The 23697-nt window shown below is 37.3% G+C and overlaps 2 protein-coding genes across 4 annotated transcripts in view; both read right to left on the bottom strand.

Moving 5' to 3' along the window:
• Positions 1-23697, bottom strand: part of PLCXD3 (phosphatidylinositol specific phospholipase C X domain containing 3) — a 434729-nt gene that overhangs the window by 320673 nt on the left and 90359 nt on the right. The gene's annotated exons all lie outside the window — the stretch shown is intronic.
• Positions 2546-23697, bottom strand: part of OXCT1 (3-oxoacid CoA-transferase 1) — a 160859-nt gene continuing 139707 nt past the window's right edge. The window contains exons 17-19 of one of the 3 annotated variants that reach the window (XM_082454521.1): positions 20079-20153; positions 19162-19216; positions 2546-2649 (exon numbers count right to left, since the gene is read on the bottom strand). In XM_082454521.1, coding sequence (XP_082310647.1) covers positions 2561-2649; positions 19162-19216; positions 20079-20153 — 219 coding nt within the window. In that variant the 3' untranslated portion in view covers positions 2546-2560. Of the gene's footprint in view, positions 2650-14614; positions 14683-17685; positions 17718-19161; positions 19217-20078; positions 20154-23697 lie in introns of those variants that run through there. The other 2 variants (XM_082454522.1, XM_082454523.1) reach the window with 2 other exon arrangements.

Genomic DNA, 23697 nt, shown 5'->3' with positions numbered 1-23697 from the left:
AGACACATGCACCCCAATATTCATTTCAGCACTATTTACAATACCAGGTCATGGAAGCAACCTAAATGCCTATCAATAGATGAATGGATAAAGAAGATGTGGTACATATATACAATGGAATATTACTCAGCCATAAAAAGGAACGAAACTGGGTCATTTTTAGAGATGTGGATGGACATAGAGATTGTCATACAGAGTGAAGTAAGTCAGAAAGAGAAAAACAAATACCGTATATTAATACATATATGGGGAATCTAGAAAAATGGTACAGATAAACTGGTTTGCCAGGCAGAAATAGAGACACAGATGTAGAGAACAAACGTATGGCCACTAAGGGGGGGAAAGTGTGGTGGGGGGGTGGAAGTGGGATGATTTGGGAGATTGGGATTGACACATATACACTAACATGTATAAAATAGATAACTGATAAGAACCTGCTGTATAAAAATTATATATTAAAAAAAACTATTGAATTGTTAAAAAAAAGTGTTATGAACATAAGTAAAAATCTTATTAAAAGCAGGCTCAGTGTAACTGTAGTTAAGGATCTTCATGTTAGACATTTGTCAGTTATCACAACCTCTAAATAAAGGAAAATATCCAAACTAAACAAAAGTAAATAAATAAATGAAACGGTTCCAGAATGGGATTTCCCTGGTGGTCCAGTGGTTAAGACTCTGAGCTTCCACTGCAGGCGGCATGGGTTCAATCCTGGGTCAGGGAACTAAGATCCCACATGGCATGGCCAAAAAAAGAAAAAAAAAGTTACCAGACTACTAATGCTCCATGCTCTCCAAGCAAATGAAAGTCCTCAGTGAAGGAATGCACCTTCATTTTACACCTCAAAAACTCCCACAAACACTTTTGTAAGGATTATACACATGGTCAAAAATCAGAATACCCAAGGAGACAAAACTTCATGAGTAAAATCTAGCAGAAATGGAGCCTTTAAAATGTCAAATATTAAAATAATAGCACCCACAATTTAAAATAATTCAAATATATGCTTAAAAATAGTTTCAAGAAATTTGAAATATGGTGTAAGAAATTTGAATGGCAATGAAATATTTCTTTTAGAAATGATAAATATAATAATTGCAATAGAAAACTCACTATAAGGATTTATCAGCAGATTAGATACATCTGAACAAAGACATTGTAAACGGAAAAGTAGACCAAAGGAAACACTTCAAAATGCAGCATGGAAAAAAAAAAAGAGAGAGAGAGAGATGAAAGGCAGCTAAGAGACAGAGAATATAGAATAAGAAGGTGTAACGTATGTATAACTGAAGTTCCAGAAAGAGAAGGAAGGAACTGAGGCAATAGTGCAGAGAAAATTTTCCACAACCAATAGAAGACATTGATTTATAGATTTAGGAATTGTAAAAAATCCCAAACAGGAAAAATATTTCTTAAAAAACCTCATATCTAGTCATATCATAGAGAAATTGCCCAAGAAAGACCATTGGGAGATTTAAGGCAGTCAGAGAGAAAAAGATGATTACTGTCAAAGGAACAACATTTAGGCTAACAGCCACAATGGTAGTCATAGGAGAGTGGAATGATGTCTTCAATTTGCTGAGAGAAAATAATTGCAGACCGAGATAAAGGAGAAATATATTTATTTTTAGAAAAAAGAGTTTGTCACCAGCAGACCCTCGCAAAAAGAGATTTTAAAGGAAAATAATCACAGGTAGATCTATGATACAACCAAGGAATAAAATAACATAGAAAGTTATAACTACTATAAGCATATATAAGTGAATATAATATTTAAGCATATATGAGTGATAGTAAAAATGTAAGCAAATCATATTTAAATTACATCGATAACTTGACCTCTTCTCACTACTTCCATTGCCACTGCCCTGTGCAAAGCCAACATCATCTTTTGCTCGGATTATTGCAGTGGTCTTTCTGACCTGTCTTTCTCCCTCTGCCCTCAGTCATATTGATCCTTTTAAAATGTAAATCAGTTCATGACACTCCCATGTTCAAAACTCTCCAATTGCTCCTATATCAGATTAAAAATCCTACAGATCTACAAGGCCCACGGGATCAGGGCCCACCTAACTGAGCCCGCCATTTTGTCTCTAGCCTTATTTCAGAATACTTTTCCTCATTGTCTTTATTCCAGTCAAACAGGATTCCCACTGTCCTTGAGTACACCAGCATTGCTGCTGCCTCAGAGCCTTTAAAAGTTATGCCCCCTCTACTTAGAATGCTATCCTTCAAAAAACTCTTGACTCTCTCCCTTATCTCCTTCAAGTCATTACTCAAAAGGTACCTTTCCAAAGAGACCTGACTGAGAAAAGGTACTCTGGAGGGCAACTTCTAATCAACAAGCAATGTTATATTCCTTTTATTACTTTGCTGTTTGACTTATAATCATTCTTTAAAATCATTACATACAGTTTATATACTTCTCTGTGTATTTCAACACTTTTAAAATGAAAAAAAAAATTTAATGAATGAATGAACAAAAAATGAACAATGGCTGTTGATTGGTAATTATCTTTTCCAGAGAGCTCTTACCTTGGGCTTCATATGACATTGCTGCTCACATTTGGGGAAAGTTAGTTGAGCCAGATGCCATCCCTCTTGAAATTGCTAGCAGTCCTATGCTTCTTAAAAGAACACGGAGTTTTTCTTTTAAAAATAACAATAGCCATTCTTAGAAACTCATTCAATAACATTTTTTAACAATAATTTTTTTCCTTTTTAAAAGCTTTTTATCTTCAAAGTTTCCGCTAAAGCTTTGGATTTTGTTTGCTTTTTGTTCCTAAGCCAAACGATCTGCATAACAACTGTATTTCACTTGAAAGTTCCATGCAGTTGTTAGAAGCTAGCTGCCTGCCCACTGTTTGTGGCATGATATTGGTACAGCTCAGGATTAGCCAACTAAAGTGATAGTATTAATTATTTACATTGCATTTAACTCCTACTCCTTTCCCAAGCTTATGAACAAGCTTTGGAACTAAACCTGCCTATGGTCAAATCCTACCTTTGCCATTTACTAACTGTATAGCCTGGAGTAATTCTATTAATATCTCTGAACCTCTGTTTCTTCAACTTTGTAGGGTAGATATAAAGATTTGAAATAAGATAAGGTAAGATGTCTCTCACCAGTATCTGATGCATATTAGATATTCACTAAATGGAAACAATAACTACACCAGAGTACATTTATTTGGCCAATTCAGAGCTGAAGAATATGAGAATGGGATTAAGAGAGTCTAAGAGGAAGACTAGAATCCATTTCTTTTGACAGATGCTTTCTTCAAAATGTAGGTAGGATTTAGGTCATTAGCCAGTTTTTGTAGATGATAGTGATGCCTGAGATCACAGGCATACAAGAGCTAAGATAGGAATGCAGGGTTCCCAAAAGACCACAAGCCAACAGTCTTTCAAATAAGGCTCGGTGCCTCTAGGGACATCTAGCTTTATTTAGAGCCCTCCTGAAATGATTTGTGTTTTATCTTGGTCCCAGCCTGCAGCTGTATCTGACCCCTGGGGTCTTAAAGATCCCCCATGTCCCCCATGAAGTCTTCATTGGCTCTTTTAGCCTAACTCTCGTTCTGACTTCAACAGCACTTCATGATTACTGTACAGTTTCCTAGGGAACCCCAAGTTCCCCCCCAAATGAGGTTCCTGAGGCCGCAGTTCTCTCAGCTACTAGAAGTTCCTTATCTTTTTGTCCTATATTAGTCCTTTACTCCCTCACACACCTGTGAAGTTACATACTGATGCTGGCCCTCTCTTCCCTTCCATCAGCTTAACCTCAGAGCAAATCCAACCTTATAAGGAAATGAACAAGATGGAATATGAGCATTCATGGTAATTGTAGGTCTCTCTGCAAAATTGTGCTCATAATTTTTCCTTGTCTTAGTTTTTGCCTACATTTTTGAAAAATCTAATTTTTACATTTTCCTAAGAGAAACAGGACCATGAATTATGTCTCACAATTTACAGAGCTAATTATATGTCCTATCATTTTGTGTGTTGTTTCAACAGCTTCCTCCTGACAGTCCCCTGCCTCTCTCCCCATGCCCTGTTTTGCACATTCATCATGTAATGCTTGCTCTGCTGCTATGAAGGACTTGGCATGTTGTGATATGAGTAGGTAAGAATGGGACAATATTCTCTCTCTTTTACCCGAATATTTTGCTTACCTAGAGTAGGACCTAATACAAACTTAGTTCTGTTTGTGTAGAACCTAGCAGATTTTCACAAGAGAAAGAGAAAGGTGGAATAATGATTTTAAAGCATTGAGAAGCAAAAGAATGTTCCTTCTGCAACAAAGAGAGTGACTTATTTCTGAAATTGCCTAAATTGAAGCAACTAATATCCAATTAGTATTTTTTTCCTTCATTCTACCACGTACAAAAAAAAATTTCCATATAGATCTGAAAGAGTGATTTTCTCTCCTGGCCCTTTCCATTCCCCCACCGCTAAACAGATTTTTATTCTTTTAAACCTAATGACAGGGGGCACTATGTATGCCCCTCACACTGCCCTAGAGGACTTATCTTAATTTTGTGTTTTTTTTATGTCATTTCCATAGTAGAACTCCAGTAGAACAGATTTCTAAGTGAACACACAATTTAAGATTATACTATTACTCTAAACAATGGAAGAGTGTACTCCATAATTTAAGAGATAAAATGTCACCTATTCATTTATCTATGACCTTAAGAAACTTACCATCAGTTATTGGAATAAGAAATAAACACAAATGGGGATTCATTAGAGGAAGAGATAACATCCCACTTCACTGAAGAGACACCACTGAGCTGGACCTTCAAGGATGGGCAGGATTTAAATGTGTAGAAAAACATTCCAGAGAGAGAGAATAGAGTGAGCAAAGGCTGTTAAGTGGGAAGGGGTCAAGACCATATGAATACCAGCAAGGTGTTAATTGTCTTGCTATCTCAATAACTACTCACCAAGCAGTAACACAATAATTATTTCCAAGAGAATTTTCATCTCCTACAGATTTACTTAGAACACCTTAGTGATGTCACATTAGGAAATTACCACCTTAGCTAAAATTACAAATGCCGTTTCTATTGTCAAGTGCTAAAAGAAAGGCTTTCCCATCATTTCCATATATTTTCTCTACTATCTACTAATTAAATAAATATAAAATATCTACTAATAAAATATCTACTAATATTTACTCATATCTTTCTTGATAAAGTAGTGAAGAAAGAGGCTGAAACATGGCCTAATTTTCTTTGCAGAATATTTCTGATTATCTGAACATTCCAGTAACTGAGAGTGCTTGATCAACCTATCACAACATCAGATTTATGGTACTGTGGGGGTGTGAATGCATGCAGAGGAATCCAAGTTGGTTGTTGTGGATCGGGACTATCTGAGATGCAAAGTTTCCTTGGTCCAGCTGGGCCCTGCCACTGTATTAGAGACTGTGTCTGCCCTGTTCAAGAAATGTATTTTCAGTTTCCAGCATAATGTCTAGAATATTTGCTGAATCCATAAAATGCTTACCCGCCAGGTGGTCTCTTGTGGTTTCAGTCTCTGTCCTTGTAATGTGAGGACCCAGAGACAGAATCAGTTATGATCTTCTCTTAATGTTCTTCTGATGGTAGACACCAAGGTAGAGTCCCATGGTCACCCACAGACAAGTTTTGGTTGATCTGCACAGTGACCTAAAATTTTTTAATTAAATGCTGAAAATCTGGAAATTCACATGTAAGTTACACTTGAAAAATCAAAAAACATCACAACATTGTGCCAAGCAGTTTGCTCGCCTGATGTGAGTCAGTTGGTTTAAATGCGATCTGCTCTCTCCAGTGTGCTTCACTCCACATCATTCCCTAGTACTCACCACAGCTCATTTCATCCATTTCCTTTAACTCTCTGGTCCCTGTAGACATTTGACTTTGTGATCCCCTAAGTCTTTCCTAAAACATAACACCCTTCCCATTTTAATATATGGGAATATAGACACCAAAAAATCATGTGTGATTATATTCATTTTCCCATTAAAACATGAAAATGGAAGTCAAATCTACTGAAACTCCTAATATCCAAGCCTTTATATATTTCTCCTAGCTTTGAATTTTTTTCACTGCCAAGACTTAGCTGTCTCTCATGTAAAAGCTTTCTCAAGACTCATCTGGAAAATAAAAAATGTAAAACTCCATACAGTGGTAAAGTAGTTTTTGTAGAAACTGTAGCAGCATCTATATTTTATAGTTCTGAATCCATGATTTTGAAAAGATTAATTTTTCCATGAGTATTAGCTATACTTAGCCATGCCATTAAATTAGACAATTTCTCTCTCCCTGACCCTATAGAATATTATTTCTTGCACTGTTTGTAATAACCACTGTTAAGGGTCTAAGAGTCTTTCTAGTCCATTGTCAAAGCCATTGTCTACAGAAAGGCTGCTTTTGGAGAACAGTGGCTGTCCATGTTTTCACTGACAGAAGGGGAAAAGAGGCTCTCAAGGTCTGGGCACTTGCTTGTGGTCACAGAGCAGCTAAGTGGCAGAACTAGAAAAATAACCTGTATCCCTTAACCTTTATTTGAACTGTTTTTCCATTCCACCATGCTTACCATGCTGCTCCCAACTCCACTCTTTCCTTTTCCATGCTGCAGGGAGAACTGTTTCTTTACAGAACAACAGTGGTAATACATTTAATCAGGGCCCATTCTGCCAAGCACAGAGATGTCAACAAAGTTGTGGAATTTCACAGTTGACATGGTTTTTTGCTTATTTCTCTAGAATCCTTCCTGTCTAAAAATTGAACTGTCACTCCTGGAAAAAATACTGGTTAAAAATGGAATTTCATTGGAAAATTCCACTGCTTTAACGTTGGCCATGACTAAATTTTACTCCATATTTAGAGCATTCTCAAATCATTCTCAGTCTAAGAAGCTAATAAATCTATTAGTTAAATTAAGATTAATTGCCCAGTTATAGACCATTCATTGTGTAGTGGGGGAAGGGTATTATAGGGTCTCTAAAACAAAAACAATTTCTAGGGAACAATTACTTTCCAATTTGTGTGAGATCAGTTGAAAATACAGTAGGAATTCAGTGAACAGACTGATAGAGCAATCTGGATTAAATGGAACATGCTGCTTGGAGGAGATGGGACTCCATCTGGATCTTAAAGCAGAAGTAAATTACAGGTAAATAAAAAAGAAAGGTAGCAAAAATACATGCAAATTTATAAAACAGGAGCAAGCATAGAGTGTCTATAGATAGCAAACAAGTATCTCCTTAATTATTTTAGAAGGAATATGTGGGGAGTAGTGGAGAAAAAGGTAGTAGGTAGAGTGGGACCAGACACAGTATCTAGGACTGAATGACTCTCAAGAAAGTGGCTGAGTATCTAAATCTAAAAATAACAAAACTGAATATAAAAATGAAATAATTAATTAATTAAAATTTTAATACATAAATTAAAATATTATATAAAAATAACCAAATAGCCAATATCTAAAATAACCATTATTCATTCACCTTGTTTAATGATGGCTTTCCCTATTAATAACACTGTATTCCATTCTTAGGATAACCACACCACCACCACATATAATACATATTTTATTTGCCATTAAAACCTCAGCAATGCCTGCCTAAGAGAACCTACATTCCTGTAGAAATTTTGTTTACTTTCCAGGTTTCGGAATACAAGACATAGGGATTACCGAGAGCCTTTTCACTCTTAAATTTCTTCATGTGTGCCTTTCTGTAGACAGGGGAACGGTGAAGTGGACTTTTGCCCCATTGCAAGTAAACTGGCTGCAAATTCACAGACCTGTTTCTAGGGCAAGTTTCCTTATTTGGTTTGTTTTTAAAGTCTTATGATTTATGTTTATCAGTACTAACATTTTCTAAAAGGGAAAAAAACCAAATTCTATATTTAAGAAGGACAGTAATGGTAAGAGAAATAAGTGGCAAGAAAACTCTTTTTCCTTCCTCCCTCCCTCTCTCCCGCCTTCCTTCCTCCCTTCCTTTCTGCCTTCCCTCCTTCCTTCCTTCATTCCTCCCTTTCTCCTTTCTATCTATCATCTATGTATCATCTGTCTGTATCTATCTATATATTCCCTTATATTGGCTATTTAAACCACAATTGATTGCAGTGGCTTCATTTACCCTTAGGTAAATGAGAAGATGGGAGAAGAGGGTTTTATGCTTGGTCAAATACTTTGATCAACCTCTTTGGGAATGAAACATGAGGCCCCTAGATCATGATCTGGAAGGAAACAAATAAAAGGGTAATAAATTGTTCTACAAATGCAAAATGAAGAGAAATTTGAAGATGGAGCAGAAAATGGGAGTGGGGGGTATTGAAGGGAAGAAGGAGCTGATCATCATAATAGCAGGAGGGACATCCAAAGCAATACCAGGTACCAAGAAATTTCCAGGGGCAAGGCTAGCCAGATGACCATACAATATTGCTAAGTACCTCCCCTCTGTCATTCCAAACTTAAGCTAAATCTCTAAACACAAAAATTACTAGTGGGGGGCTTCCCTGGTGGCGCAGTGGTTGCGAATCCGCTGGCCAATGCAGGGGACACGGGTTCGAGCCCTGGTCTGGGAAGATCCCACATGCCGCGGAGCAACTAGGCCCCTGAGCCACAATTACTGAGCCTGCGCATCTGGAGCCTGTGCTCCGCAACAAGAGAGGCCGCGATAGTGAGAGGCCCGCGCACCGCGATGAAGAGTGGCCCCCACTTGCCACAACTAGAGAAAGCCCTCGCACAGAAACGAAGACCCAACACAGCAAAAATAAATAAATAAATAAATAAACATCAGTTTAAAAAAAAATAATAAATAAATAAATCTCTATTAAAAAAAAATTACTAGTGGGGAAATTAAGGAAAGCAAGCCGTATCTCATGAATGGACCAATGGAGTGAAGAGAACAGCAAGGGGATATGAGGCATGAGTGAGTTGAAGAGTTCAGAAGGAACAGGAAATTGGAGCAAGGTCTGACCATGAGAATGTAAACTCCATGGAATTTGAAGAAATCTTGGTGAGTACTTCAGAATTTCCATTGGATGGGATTAGGGATTTAAAGCAAATTCAATGTAATTCTCAGGATAAAATAATCTCATTGGCCATATAGTAAATATCTACACACTTGTCTATATGTCTATATCTATATCTTTACCCAAAGATAGATACACCATCTTTGTGTGCATGTTCCTTTCTCTATGGATTGAGATCATGGCTTTAAGTACTTGTCAAGAAATTTAAGTTATTAATATACTAATCATCTCAGAGCCATTTACCTTGCAACTTTGTTTAGTCCTATGGTTCTAAATGCCTACAGGGCACCTCTACTTCAGCAAATCCAATTTCCCATAATTCTCCCTCCCTTCTCTCCTCCTCTTCCTCCCTCCCATTTTTCTGTCTCTGGTCATATCATTCTTCTAGTCTCCTAATTAATAGACTGAAACCTTCCTTTACTTCTTCTTTCTCTTTTTCTTTACATTCCTCAAGCAAACATTTGGGTGTTTAAAATATATTCTGTGTGTGTTTCCTTGCTTTCCTATTTTTATCACTAATAATTATAAGTTCTTATAACTTTTATTCTCAATTATTAAAATATCTTAACTAGTCATACCACCTTGAGTCTTCCTTCTTCAACAACATCTCTGCTTCCAAACCATCTGCGTTGAGTTTGTACTTAGCTAAACTGGAAGCATATTTCCCTAATTCCTTTCTCTGCATGGTTCTGGGCTGGCACCAGAAGAAATTTGTATGAGATTGGGAAAGGGAAAGTGAAGCAGCTGACATGACATTCTGAAAGTTGGTATATAGTATGAGGTGCTTTATAGTTCATGCATGTTGTCACTGATCTGCTGACTCATCTTTTGTTATAGGGAAGTACCCAGACCTCCAACAGCTGCTAATTTCTTCCTCCAGCTTACGAGTCCTGGCCCAGGTGCATGTGAAGTTCCCTGATGACAGGTGTATGCTTCTTCCACATCAATCATGTTAACAGATTGCAGATGATGAGAGACGGTGCAGATTCCAGTTTGTCCTCATGGGTTCCAGTGGTCCTTCCTCTCCCCTGCTTCATGTCCAGCTGGCCCTGATGACCTATAGTGACGTTACACTCATTTCCAGATGCAGAGGTCTTCCATACGCTTTTTCACCAGCTCCCACAGGGTGTCAATTCTAATTTATATAATAAATCCCTTATTTCTTATCTCTCAATATGGCTCTTGTCCCCCAAGTGTTACAGAAATTGGTACCAGAAGTAGTTCTAGGAAAACAGAACTTTAAGGGTAGGTTCTCTGACTTAGTTCTGGCTAATCTGGAATTAGTTCTCTGATTTGGTTAAGTTTAAAGACACTAACGATTACACTGTCCAGTGGTAAAGAGGACACCAGTAGTACATGGCATGCAATAGCAGTAAGTCATACAAATTATCACTTATGGATACCTGTAATTAAGTGCTTAAAGAAAGTAAGGCTTTGGGTGAAAAAATAGTTGCTTTCATAAAATATCTTAGTGAAAATAAGTATAATGGGATGGATTGGTTGCTTTTATGTATGCTGGAAAACTTGAGGGAAAAAACTTAATGAGTTTAAACTTTAAATTCCCAGATCAAAGTTCAAGAAAATGACCAGAAAGCTTTTATGACTGCCCTGAAAGAAACCCTTATCTCCTATAGCCATGGGGCTATGATATCTGAAAAATAAACCCAGAGTCTAATCCTGCGGATGGCTGCATTACAGCACAAATTGAATTCAAATCTCACAGGGGCTCTTGTGTTAAAGTTAGAACATGGATTGGTAAGAAGAGGACCTAGAAAATTTGGGTTGGGACATATGAGCAGGTTCTATTGAAGTGGAAACATTCTGCGTTTGGTGAAGATAAGTCTAATTTGAATTACCACAATAGAGAGTTGCATTCTTACAACCAATTCCCAGACTCGAGGCAGTTCACAAAACCAGAGTCCCTTGAAAGAAGGGGAAGTTGGGCCTACTTGAGAAAGGAACTTGCAACACAGCTTAGATTTTATACTATAAATCTTCCTCTAGCCGTCCTCAAAGGGACATGCAGTTGTTTACCAAACTAACCATACTTGGGGGATTGCTGACCACTTGATGTGAAATGACCATAATTCACATAGATCCAAATGCCCCTGTGGTCCCCCAGTTAGAGTAGAAGCTCATGGTGGGTAGGTACTTAAGGGCCCTTGGCTTGGTTACATCTCACCATCGGTCCAGTGGATCACCAAACTCATTCTATGATTATTTTTCTAGCTCTAGAATGCATCTTTGGAACAGACATACTCAGCAGGTGTCAGAATTCCCATAACAGTTCTTTGACTCATGGAATGAGGGTTATAATGATAATAAATGATAGATGGATAGATAGAGACAGAGATAGATAATAATATTATAATAATAATAAACAAAGTGGAAGCCACTGAACTGCCTCTACCTACCAAAACTGTATACTCAAAGCAATATTGCTCTGCAGGAGGGATCTGAGAGATTTATGCTTCTATCAAAACCTTGAAAGATACACTGATAGTAATTTGTACCACATTCCCATTCAACTTATCTATTTGGCTGACAGATCTATTTGGTCGGCAGGTAACAGACAGATCTTGAAAAAAGACAGTGGATTATCTTAAACATCAGGTGTTGACTTCAATTGCAGCTGTTGTTCCAGATATGGTTCTTTGCTGGAGTAAATCAATACAACTCCTGGCACCTGGTGTACAGCTATTGATCTGGCTAATTATCTCTATATCTCTATTATCTCTATATCTTTTGGTCAAAACCAACAGAAGCGGTTTTCTTTCAGTTCACAGCGCTCACAATCGGCCTTCACTTTCTGACCTTAGGAGGTATATCAATTCTCCTGCCCTATATTGTAACATAATCTGCAAGGACCTCCATTAAACAGGACATCACACTGGTCCATTACATTGATGATAATATGCTGATTGGATCTGGTGAGCAGGAAGTAGCAACTAGTTTATATACCTTGTTAAGGCATGTGTGTACCAGCAGGTAGGTAATAAATCCCCCAAACATTCAGGGACCTGCCACCTTGGTGAAATTTATAGAGGCCTAGTGATCTGAGATATATCAAGACATTCCTTCCAAGGTGATAGACAAGCTTTGGCATCTGGACCACCCTACAACTAGGAAAGGGGTATGACACTTAGTGAGTCTCTTTGGGTTTTTGAGGCAACATATACCCAATTTGGGCATGTTCCTCTGATCTCTTTACCAAGTAACCTAAAAGTTTCCCAGTTTTGAGTGGGGCCCAAAATAAAAAGGCTCTGTAACTTGCCCAGGATGTTGTACAAGCTATTCTGTCACTTGAGTCCCATGAAAAAGATTCAATGGTGCTTTATGTGTTGATGGCAGATAAGGATACCATATGGAATCTTTTGCAGGCCCCTTCTCTGTAAGTCAATCAGAGTACCAACCTTTAGGATTTTGAAGCAAGCTATCCCATCCTCTGTAGTTAACTCTTCTATTGGGAAACAGCTTCTGGCTTGCTATAGGCTTGGCAATTGCCTTCTTTTAGCACTTAAAAATATCATTCCATTCTCTCTCATTTTTTTTAAGAAGTCACTCTCCAATTTATTCTTCCTCCTTTAAAAGTAATGTGTCATTTTTTTCCTTTGGCTGCTTTTAAGATGTCTCTTGGTCTTTGACTTTTAGCTATTGGCTGCTGATATGCCTAGGCTTTTGTCTTTGTTTTCTTTTTAATCCTGCTTAGGTTTGGTGGAGATTCTTTGAATCTGTGACTTAAATTCTTTTGGCAATCTTTAAAAATCTTGGCCAATATTTTGCCCATTAAAGCTTTAGCCTCATTATCTCTCTCTTCTTCTTCTGTAACATTTTTACACAGATATTAGATCTTTTTACTATGTTCTGTACATCTCTTACACACTTTTCAGTGTTTTTTTTTTAATCCTTTATTCTTTCTGTGCTTCAGTTTGGATATTTTATATTGTTCTATTTTCCAATTCACTAATTCTCTCTTTCTCCATCTCATCTGCTCTTACACTTATCTATTGAGTTCTTAATTTCACTTTATCATACATTAGAATTTCTCTGGTTAAATTGTCTATCTCATCATCTATTTTCTTGAATGTATTCATCTTTTTTTTAAGATTTTTTTTGATGTGCACCATTTTAAAAGTCTTTATTGAATTTGTTACAATATTCCTTCTGTTTTATGTTTTGTTTTTCTGGCCATGAGGCATGTGGGATCTTAGCTCCCCAACCAGGGATTGAACCCACACCCCCTGCATTGGAAGGTGAAGTCTTAATCACTGGACTGCCAGGGAAGTCCCTGTATTAATCATTTTTAAAGTCTGTGTCTAATGATTCTGACACCTGGATCACCTGTCTGTTAAAAATTGTGGCAATAATTTGAGGCTCTTTCTGAGGTCCTCTTGAGGGGAGTTTTCTTCTTTTGGGGGGGTAGTCAGATTATGAACAGATCACCTTATTTCACTCATGGACTGAGATGTTTTGGAGATGAGTTTTCATCTTTACAGAGGCATGTCTACTTCTGGTCTACCCTTACTTCTGAGGTATAGCCCTTCTGGGAAACTAATTAGAATTCTAAGTTGTTTACTAGGACCTTTTCTCTTCTGCCGCCTTGATTTCTAATTTTTGTCTCCCCAACTTCATAAGGCAGTTTAAGCTCTTCTATTCTTTTCAGACTCCTAGCTGTCACTTTATACTTATTTTCTCCATGTTTTGGCTCCACAAATCTTATAAATTAGCAAGTACCTCAAGGAGAAAAAATACCATGGAATGTCAAGCTTAAGAATGTAAGGCTATGCGCGTCTGGAGCCTGTGCTCCGCAACGAGAGAGGCCGTGATGGTGAGAGGCCCGCGCACCGCGATGAAGAGTGGTCCCCACTTGCCGCAACTAGAGAAAGCCCTCGCACAGAAACGAAGACTCAACACAGTCATAAATAAATAAATAAATAAATAAAAGACCGTGAATTTCTTTAAAAAAAAAAAAAAAGCAAACTGGGCTATTCATTTCAGTAACAGTCAAGTGGTCTTAGTTTAAAAAAAAAAAAAAAAAGAATGTAAGGCTAACCTCATTGTGCTTCTTTTTTTACTGAAAGTGTCAGCTGCACTGTGTGCTCTTTGATACCCTCAAACATTTTTTGTGTGGTGCTGGTGGACATGGGGTGGGAAGGGTATTTTATGCAGCTCTCCCAGTTGCTTTCTGTGGCCAGTTTTACCTACAGAAATCTACAGCACCATTACTGAAGTAGAAAATTCCCTCCTTGCTTTTTTTTTTTTTTTTTTTCATTTTTTATTTTTTATTTTTTAAATTTATTTTTATGGCTCTGTTGGGTCTTCGTTTCTTTGCGAGGGCTTTCTCTAGTTGCGACAAGCAGGGGCCACTCTTCATCACGGTGCACGGGCCTCTCACTATTGCGGCCTCTCTTGTTGCGGAGCACAGGCTCCAGACGCACAGGCTCAGTAGTTGCGGCTCACGGGCCTAGTTGCTCCGCGGCATGTGGGATCTTCCCAGACCAGGGCTCGAACCCGTGTTCCCTGCATTGGCAGGCAGATTCTCAACCACTGCACCACCAGGGAAGCCCCTTCCTTGCTTTTTAAAAGAGTAATTTCTCTCATTTTACCTTCAAAAAAATGCTCATTGTCTGCTTCAGAGATGTAGATGAACCTGGAAACACACATAATTACTGATGCTGTAATTCTGGTTTTTTATAACTTCTCATTACAACGCCAGAACAAGCTCTCACTGAGCACTTTTACATTTTTAAATCAACAAGTGTCCTTGGCAATAAATGAGAACTGATGAGAGACCTCCATGAGAATTTATATTCATCTTTAATGGCCTAATCGTTCAGCATTTTAAATTGCCATTAATTTCAATGCCAGTAATTCTTGCTTTCATATGCTACACTTGGCCGGGAAGAGGATAGATAATTGAAAACCACAGATAATCCAATATCTCTTTTGACCTTAGTTTTAAGCTTTCTCTCCATGCTTTTTTTCTTAACCAGAGATTTTACTATACATAAATGTTTTTCATGTTTCAGGGGACACAGAAACACATGAGAAAATTAGGCATATAAGAAAATCCCCAAAGACAAAAGGGAAAGCCAAAGTAGAAGAGTAGGGGTCCTAAAAAATCTACAAATGAAAAAAATTATCTCCAATGTGAAGGGGGATTTTTAAAATGGCTACTATGTATCAGGAACTTAAGATATATTTTTAGTACTAACAACAGACCTGTAAGGAGATATTACATCTATTTACACATTAGAAAACAGACCCATTTAATGAAGTGAGAGAGTGGCATGGACATATATACACTACCAAATGTAAAGTAGCTAGCTAGTGGGAAGCAGCCGCATAGCACAGGGAGATCAGCTAGGTGCTTTGTGACCACCTAGAAGGGTGGGATAGGGAGGGTGGGAGGGGGACGCAAGAGGGAGGAGATATGGGGATATATGTATACATATAGCTGATTCACTTTGTGATACAGCAGAAACTAACACACCATTGTAAAGCAATTATACTCCAATAAAGATGTTAAAAAAGAAAGAAAGAAAGAAAACAGACCCTTTAACTAGTGAATGGCATCCTAGACTTTCTATTATTAATAGGGAGATTTCAACCTTGTTTTAATTCTAAGTGATAAAAGAAAGTCAGAAAGAACATCCACCAAGGTTTTGAGTGGAGTAAAAAGGCAGTCTTTGAACTTTTAGTTATCTTGCACTTACCTTTTCATTGAAACTTTTACCGAGATAATTTTAGATTCTCATTCGGTTGGAAGAAATAATACTGAGCTAATTCCCCATTATCTATTTTCCTCCAGTAATATTATCTTGCTAAGCTGTATTACAATATCACAAGCAGGTTAATAACATTGATACAATCCACCAATCTTATTCGTATTTCTCATTTGTGTATATGTATGCGTGTATATATATATATATATATATATATATATATATATATATATATATTTAGTTCTAAGCAATTTTATCACATGTGTAGGTTCACACATCCACCACCATGGTTAAGATACAGAACAGTTGCATCCCCACAAGGATTTCTTCTGTGATTCTGTTATAATCACACCCACCTCCCTCCCACTCTCCCTCCCAGGTCCCTATTCCCTGATAACCACTACTCTGTTCTCCATTCTTAAAATTTTGTCATTTCAAAAAATGTTACATAAATGAAATCATATATGATATAATCTTCTGGTTTTGGCTTTTGTTTCCACTCAGCATAATTTCCTGGAGATCCATCCAAGGTGTCATGTGTCTCAGTAGTTCATTGCTTTTTAATGCTGAGTAGTATTCCATAGTTTGGGTTTGCCACAGTTTGGTTTACCATTCACCCACTGAAGGACATCTGGGCTGCTCCTAGTTTTTGGCTTTTATGAATAAAACTACTATCGGCGTTCACTTATAGGTTTTGGTATGAACATAAGTTTTAATTTGGGGGGATAAGTGCCCGATAGTGCATTTGCTAGGCCATGTGGTAACGCATATTTAGTCTTTAAAGAAATGCCCAACTGTTTTCCACAGTGGCTGTATCACTTTACACCCCCAGCAACAGCAATGTAGGGCTCATTTAGGGTCTTCACAACCTCACCAGCATTTGGTGTTGTCACTTTTTTATTGTAGTTATTCTGATCGGTGTGTTGATATCTCACTGAGGTTTTAAGTTGCATTTCCCTGAGGACTAATAATGTTGATTGTCTTTTCATGATTTTTGCACTTGTTTTAATACTCCTATTTAGCACCAAGATTTGCATTATTAGTGACTGGAAGAATAAAAGAAAACTTGATTTTAAAAAATCCATCCTCATATTCTCTCCTCCATTGAGACTATAGCTCCTCTTGACTAAATTTCTTATCCAAAATCAAGCAGACCGTCACTAAGTACTCTTATTCAGAACTGTAGTTATTATAAAGATGCTGAAATAGATATTCATTTATACACTTCCTTTGGAAACCTTTTTAATATGAAAAAATTTCAAACATACAGTAAAGTGAATACTAACCATTATTTCATTGTAACCATTTTCATGTAATGACTGCCCTAAGCTTCATTAATTACCAAAACTTTGCCAATATTATTTTACCTATCTTTGCAATTTTTATTATTTATTCAGAGTATTTTAAAGCAAATCCCTATGCCATATAACTTCACCCATGAATTAACACCTTTCCTGACAAGATGGTCATGTGATTGTCTAAGCTGGAGGACATAAGTTGATTGTGGAGCAAAGGTTCAAAATGCTCTCTTTTTGTATTGTTGAAAAAAAATCAGTGCAGACCATGATCTATTATGCAGGTGTACTTTTTGGAATGTTTTACTGAATTGCTTTTAACATAATTACTCTTTTTCTGGACTGAACACCACTGTTTTATACATGTAAGTAGACTGATCATTTTGTGCTATGGTCTTGATAAAATAAAAAAGATGTTTCCTTATTAAATGGAAGGTTATATGAGATAAACAGGAGCATCTACTCCATGTATAGGATAGTTGTTTCTCTGACTTTAAGCCTTTGTTTTTTTCCTTTCTACCATAAGAAATGACTTTTAAGTTTAAGCCTCAGTTAACTTCTGCAAACGTGTCCAGTTCCACCACAAATTCTGCTGTCTTTGGAATATTTCTGCTTCTCCATGATACTGTAGATGACAGTGAGGTCATTTCACAATCGCTTCTTTTCTGAAAAACACAGCTGGCTCAGTTTGGTCAGCAACATTCTCATTGCTGCATTTCCCAAGTCAACACGGTATTTCAATTGACCTCTTCAGAACAGATTGTATCTATGTAATATCCTTCCACAATAAAACCTCCATAATCAAATGACTACAATAGCCATTGAGTGGTATGTCCCTTACTCTGGACCAGAATTGTTCTATTCCATATCCTTTCAATAACTCTAGCTCACTGAAACTTTAAAGTTCAGATTTTCTCAAACCAAACATAAGTGATGGTTGATGTCTGTCTTCCACCCACTCCTTACCAGGAGTACTGCATTGTTTGTGACAGAATTCCTTTTGATTTTGCAAAGATCATAATAATTCAGAAATTACTTGATTTCCCTATTGTTTTGTGTTTTGTTTTTGTTTGTTTGATTTTGATCATTGAGTCACTTTAGCTCCTTTTTTCTAAACATGGTTACACATTTTATTGAACAACTTGTGGTATATTTAAGGATGTGCTGAACACAAGCAAGTATGTTCAAGACCCCTCTAAAATAATCTCTCATGGTACACATATTTTTCCTTCATAGGAAAGGAATTTTAAGTTTACTCTTAATTGTGATTATTTGATTGAGCTATATCTCTCCCTATATTGCTGTACTGCTGTATCCCTAGAACTTAGCAAACCACTGGCTCATAGCTGTTGCTATGCCAGCTATCAACTTATTGCGTCTCAGCTCCAAATCTACGCTTTACTGTCTGCTCTATGATAATGGAGATGGACCTAGCAAACAGGACTCCTTGGCCAACTGGCACAATGTTAACCCTTGTCAACAGAAAGTGCTGTGTAGACACTTGAGGAAGAAGAGGTTTCTCCTCCTGCTGTGGTGTGCTTCTCGTGAGGGTCCTACAGCCCAGTTTTTCCACTGTCCAGCCCCTGCGGCACGCACAGCTTCTCCACACCCAGAAACTGCAGCACAATTGACTTCTCCACTTCCTGGCTCCCGTGGTGTGTGATGGCCAGTGGGACCCAGTACCAGAAGCTTCCCCCAGCACTTCCTCAGGGAGCTTAGCAGTGGAGTGAGATATCTTCCTGTGAACTGTTTCCCTGGCATCTCTTCAGGTGGGTTTCTGGCAACTTCTGAAGTGTTGCACTCCCCACGACAGCTTTCTCGGGCACCTCAGAGGCAGATTTCCAGCAAGCTCTGCTGGCATGACACCATAGTGACTTCTCTGCCATCCAACAAGCCACAGCTGCACACTCTCCAACAAGGTCTGGATGGCAGTCCTGGAGGCCTCTCCTTGGATGCTCTACCTCAGCCCTAGGGGTAGTGGCTCCTCCTTATATCCACTATTCCTATGCTGTTTTGAGTTTTCTTTCCTTCTTACTAGCCAATTCCTCATGACTCCAATCCTGTTATAGTTACCAATTCTTCATATTAAACTTTCCCTGTTCAACTTACCATGTAGTTTCTGTCTCTTGATTAGATCTTCACTGATAATGTGCTGAATAAATATCTGTTGAAAGAAAATAAGAAAAGAAGGAAAAAGAAAAGGGAGGGAGGTAAGTAGAAAAGAGAGAGACAAGGAGAGAGAGAGAGAGAAAGAGAGAGCTCTAAATTGTTACTATCATATCCCCAAACCAGCTGTGTGATTATTTACTATTATTATTTGGAGTTAGAAATTTAAAAAGACAAACTGAATTTTTTTTTTTTTTAATTTTTGGCCTTGCTGTGTGGCATGTGGGATTCGCTCCCCACCAGGGATTGAACCCACTCCCCCTGCAGTGGAAGCACGGAGTCTTCACCACTGGACTGCCAGGGAATTCCCCTAAAAAGACATACTGAATTTTATGAATATAATCTTGTGCCACTGAATTACTTGTAATTAATTTATCCACTCTTTATTCATTCCTTCACTAAAACTTTTAGAGAAACTATTTTGCCAAGCCTATGATAATAGATTTCTTAGGTTAATGAGAGAATTGATAAATTGGCAAAGAGAATCCAGACTATAAAGCCAGTAGAAATTTCTCTGAATATCAGATTTCAGGAACCCTAGATTTCAAGACTGACTTTAAATCAACTACATAATACTTCTCCTGTCTCTCTCCCACTCTCAACTCTTACCCATAAAGGAAATAGTGAATGAGTAAATAAATAAATAGGTAGGTAATTTAATTCCTGTTCTTTAAAATCTCACTGTCAGGAAATGCTGCTTAATGTCTAAATTAAATTCCTCACCCACATTTTCTATTCTTTTTTTTTTTTAGACCAAGAACATCCTTCATTAGTTATACATAACCATTTTTAAAATTCTTATTAAATCACTCCTTTAGCTTCCCTTCCGCAAGTTAAATATTCCAATTTTATTCTCTCACCATAGTTTTATTCTTCTTAATTCTGTCTTCCTGATGTTTCTCCAAGTTTTTCACACTTGTCTCAGTCAGTTCAGGCTGCAAATACCGTAAACATTAAATATTATTTCTCACAGTTCTGGAGGCTGAGAAGCCCAAAATCAAGGTGCTGGCAAATTCAGCATCTGACGAGAGCCCACTCCCTGGTTTGCAGACGGCTGCCTTCTTGCTGTATCCTCACATGGCAGAGAGAGAGGATGGGGGACTCTGGTCTCTTCCTCTTCATATAAGGGCACTATTCCCACCATGGAAGCTCCATCCTCATGACCTTATCTAAACCTAATCTAAACCTCCCAAAGACCCTACCTGCAAATACTATCACAGTGCGGATTAGGGTTTCAATACATGAACTTGGGTGAAGGGGCAGAAACATTTATTCCACAGCAACATTCATCCTAAATGGCACTGTACTTCCTTCGGCAATCTCTTGTCAAGTTTGATACTCCTGACTTAATGCAAGTGCCTCCTCAAATGCTTTGGCCTTCTATATGCTTGTTTGTGTATTTGGGTATCAGTGATATGTTAAACACCTTTAGTTACAATATTAAAAACTTTTCACAGGTAGAGTAAACCTGTGTATACCTAAGATAGAAATTGTATATATGGAAAAGATGGGAGTTAGTGGAGAAGGACAGGAGGACCTAGAGACATACCTGGAAGGCAAACTGTGATGGAAACATTACATAATAAGCACTTGGACTAGTTGGAAGAACTGTTTTAAAGACTATTTACAAACACACTAATAAAATTATTGACTCTTTTCTATCCATAAAGCAACTCCCTAAGAGTCTTTTCCTATGCAAGCAGTTCTGTGTGTACTTGAAAGTTATAAAGACATGTTTCTTTAAATTATTCTTAAATCAGACACTATGCTAATTCAGAAAGGCCTTAGAGGACCCTTTCAATTCATTGATCCCAATATGAATAATTTCCCACATTTTAAGTCTTTAGAATTGGGATGCATTTCACAAGTGATGGTATCCTGCTATTGGCTTGGCTCCTTCAGCTTCTGGCAGCCCTACTCCTCCAGGAGAAGTTGAGACAGGCACCTCAGCTCCCTCTCACTCTAATCCTGACCTGATGTCCACCCCCAATCTGTTCCTTGGACAACTTGAACCCTCTTGTCAGTGAGAAGCCCTTGATAGTAAATGCAGACTTCAAGAAGGGTGGATTTCCTTGGGCTATTAACTGCTTATGATGTCTATCAGCTGAGGAAAGCATCCATTAATGACCCTTCTTAGTTTATTTTTTAAATTTATTTTACTAAAGTATAGCTGATTTAGTTTCTGCTGTACAGCAAAGTGATTCAGTTATATATATATATATATATATATATATATATATATATATATATATATATATATATTCTTTTTCATATATAGTTCTCTGTGCTATACAGTAGGACCTAGTTTTTTTATCCATTCTATATATAACAGTTTGCATCCTCCAATCCAAAAAGGCAATACTAGGCACACTCACCTGAGACTGAGGGAAAGTGTAAAAAATATCTTAATGTGCATACAATAAAATAAGTGATAAAAAAGCAAACAAAGTCATAAAAAAAAGCAAACAAAATCACAATGAATTTTTAAATTGATGGTGTCTTCACACGTAGACCAATGGAAAAGAACAGACAGCCCAGAAATAAACTCACGCATGTATGATCAACTGATCTTCAACAAGGATGCCAAGAACACACAATAGGGATATGATAGTCTCTTCAACAAATGGTGCTGGGAAAACTGGACATCCACATGCAAAAGAGTGAAATTAGACCCTTATCTTACACCATACACAAAAATCAACTCAAAACAGATTAAAGATTTAAACGTAAGACCTAAATCTATAAAACTCCTAGAAGAAAACATAGGGCAAAATCTTCCGCATATTGGTCTTGGCAATGACTTTTTAGATATGACATCAAGAGCACAGGTAACAAAAGCAAAAATAGACAAGTGGGGCTGCATATATATAAGAAACTCCTACAAGTCAGTAGCAAAAATTTATATAACCCAATTTAAAAATAGGCAAAGGTACACGGTTGGTGGGAATGTAAATTGGTGAAGCCACTATGGAGAACCATACGGAGGTTCCTTAAAAAACTAAAAATAGAGTTACCATATGATCCAGCAATCCTACTCCTGGGCATATATTCAGAGAAGATGAAAGTTCTAATTCAAAAAGATACATGCACCTCAATGTTCATAGTAGCACTATTTACAATAGCCAAGACATGGAGGAAACCTAAGAGTCTATCAACAATCAATGGATAAAGATGTGGTGTACACACACACACACACACACACACACGCACACGCACAATGGAATATTACTCAGCCATGAAAAAGAACGAAATAATGCCATTTGCAGCAACATGGATGGACCTTGAGATTACCATACTAAGTGAAGTAAGTCAGACAGAGAAAAACAAATATTGTATGATATTACTTATCTGTGGAATCTAAAACATTGTACAAATGAACTTCTTTATGAAAGAGAAACAGACTCCCAGACATAGAAAACAAACTTATGGTTATCAAAGGGGAATGGGGGAGGGATAAATTCCGAATATGAGATTAACAAATGCAACTACCATATATAAAATAAACAACAAGGACCTACTGCATAGCACAGGGAACTATATTCAATATCTTGTAATAAACTATAATAGAATAGAAAAAAATAATATAGACATATAAAATATATACGTATAATCAAATCACTTTGTTGTACACCTGAACTAACACAATATTGTAAATCAACTATACTTCAAAAAAAAATGTGCAAAGGACTCAAATAGTCATTTCTCCAAAGAAAACATACAAATGGCCAATAGATATATGAAAAGATACTCCTCATCACTAATCATCAAGTAAATGCAAATCAAAACCACAATGAAGTATCACCTCACACCTATTAGAATAGCTGTTATCAAAAAAAAAGATAGCAAGTGTTGACAGTATATGAATAAATTGGAACTCTTGCACACTGTTGGCGGGAATGTAAAATGATTCAGCTGCTATGGAAAGTAGTATGGAGGTTCCTCAAAAAATTAAAAATAGTGTGAGCATATGATCAGCAATCCCCTCTTGGGTATATAAATAATTGAAATAATTGAAATCAGGAACTGGAAGAGATATCAGCACTCCCATGTTCACTGCAGCATTCTTTACAATAGCCAAGATATAGAATCAACCTAAAAGTCTATGGGTAGATAAATGGATAAAAGAAATATGGTGTACACATACAATAGAATACTATTTGGCCATAAAAAAAGAAGGAAATCCTGCCATTATGTGATGATATGGATGAACCTAGAGGACATTATACCAAGTGAAATAATACTGCATGATTCCAAAACTCATAGAAACAGAGAATAGAATGGTGATGAATAGTTCTGGAGATCTGCCTACTACCTTGCACCTGTACTTGACAATACCATATTTAAGGTAGATCTCATGTTAAATATTCTTACTATAATAAAAAAGATGGTGTCATATTCAAAGAAATACGATAACAGTTAAACATTCTCATATGGTGTGTATCTTGATGGCCCTAATGCCTTCCCACCCCTACACCCACC

The sequence above is a fragment of the Balaenoptera physalus genome (genome assembly GCF_965194825.1).
Source record: "Balaenoptera physalus genome assembly, chromosome: 3".
NCBI classification, from domain to species: domain Eukaryota; kingdom Metazoa; phylum Chordata; class Mammalia; order Artiodactyla; family Balaenopteridae; genus Balaenoptera; species Balaenoptera physalus.
Note: the sequence above shows the minus strand (reverse complement) of the source record. Positions and strands in the feature narration are given on the sequence as shown.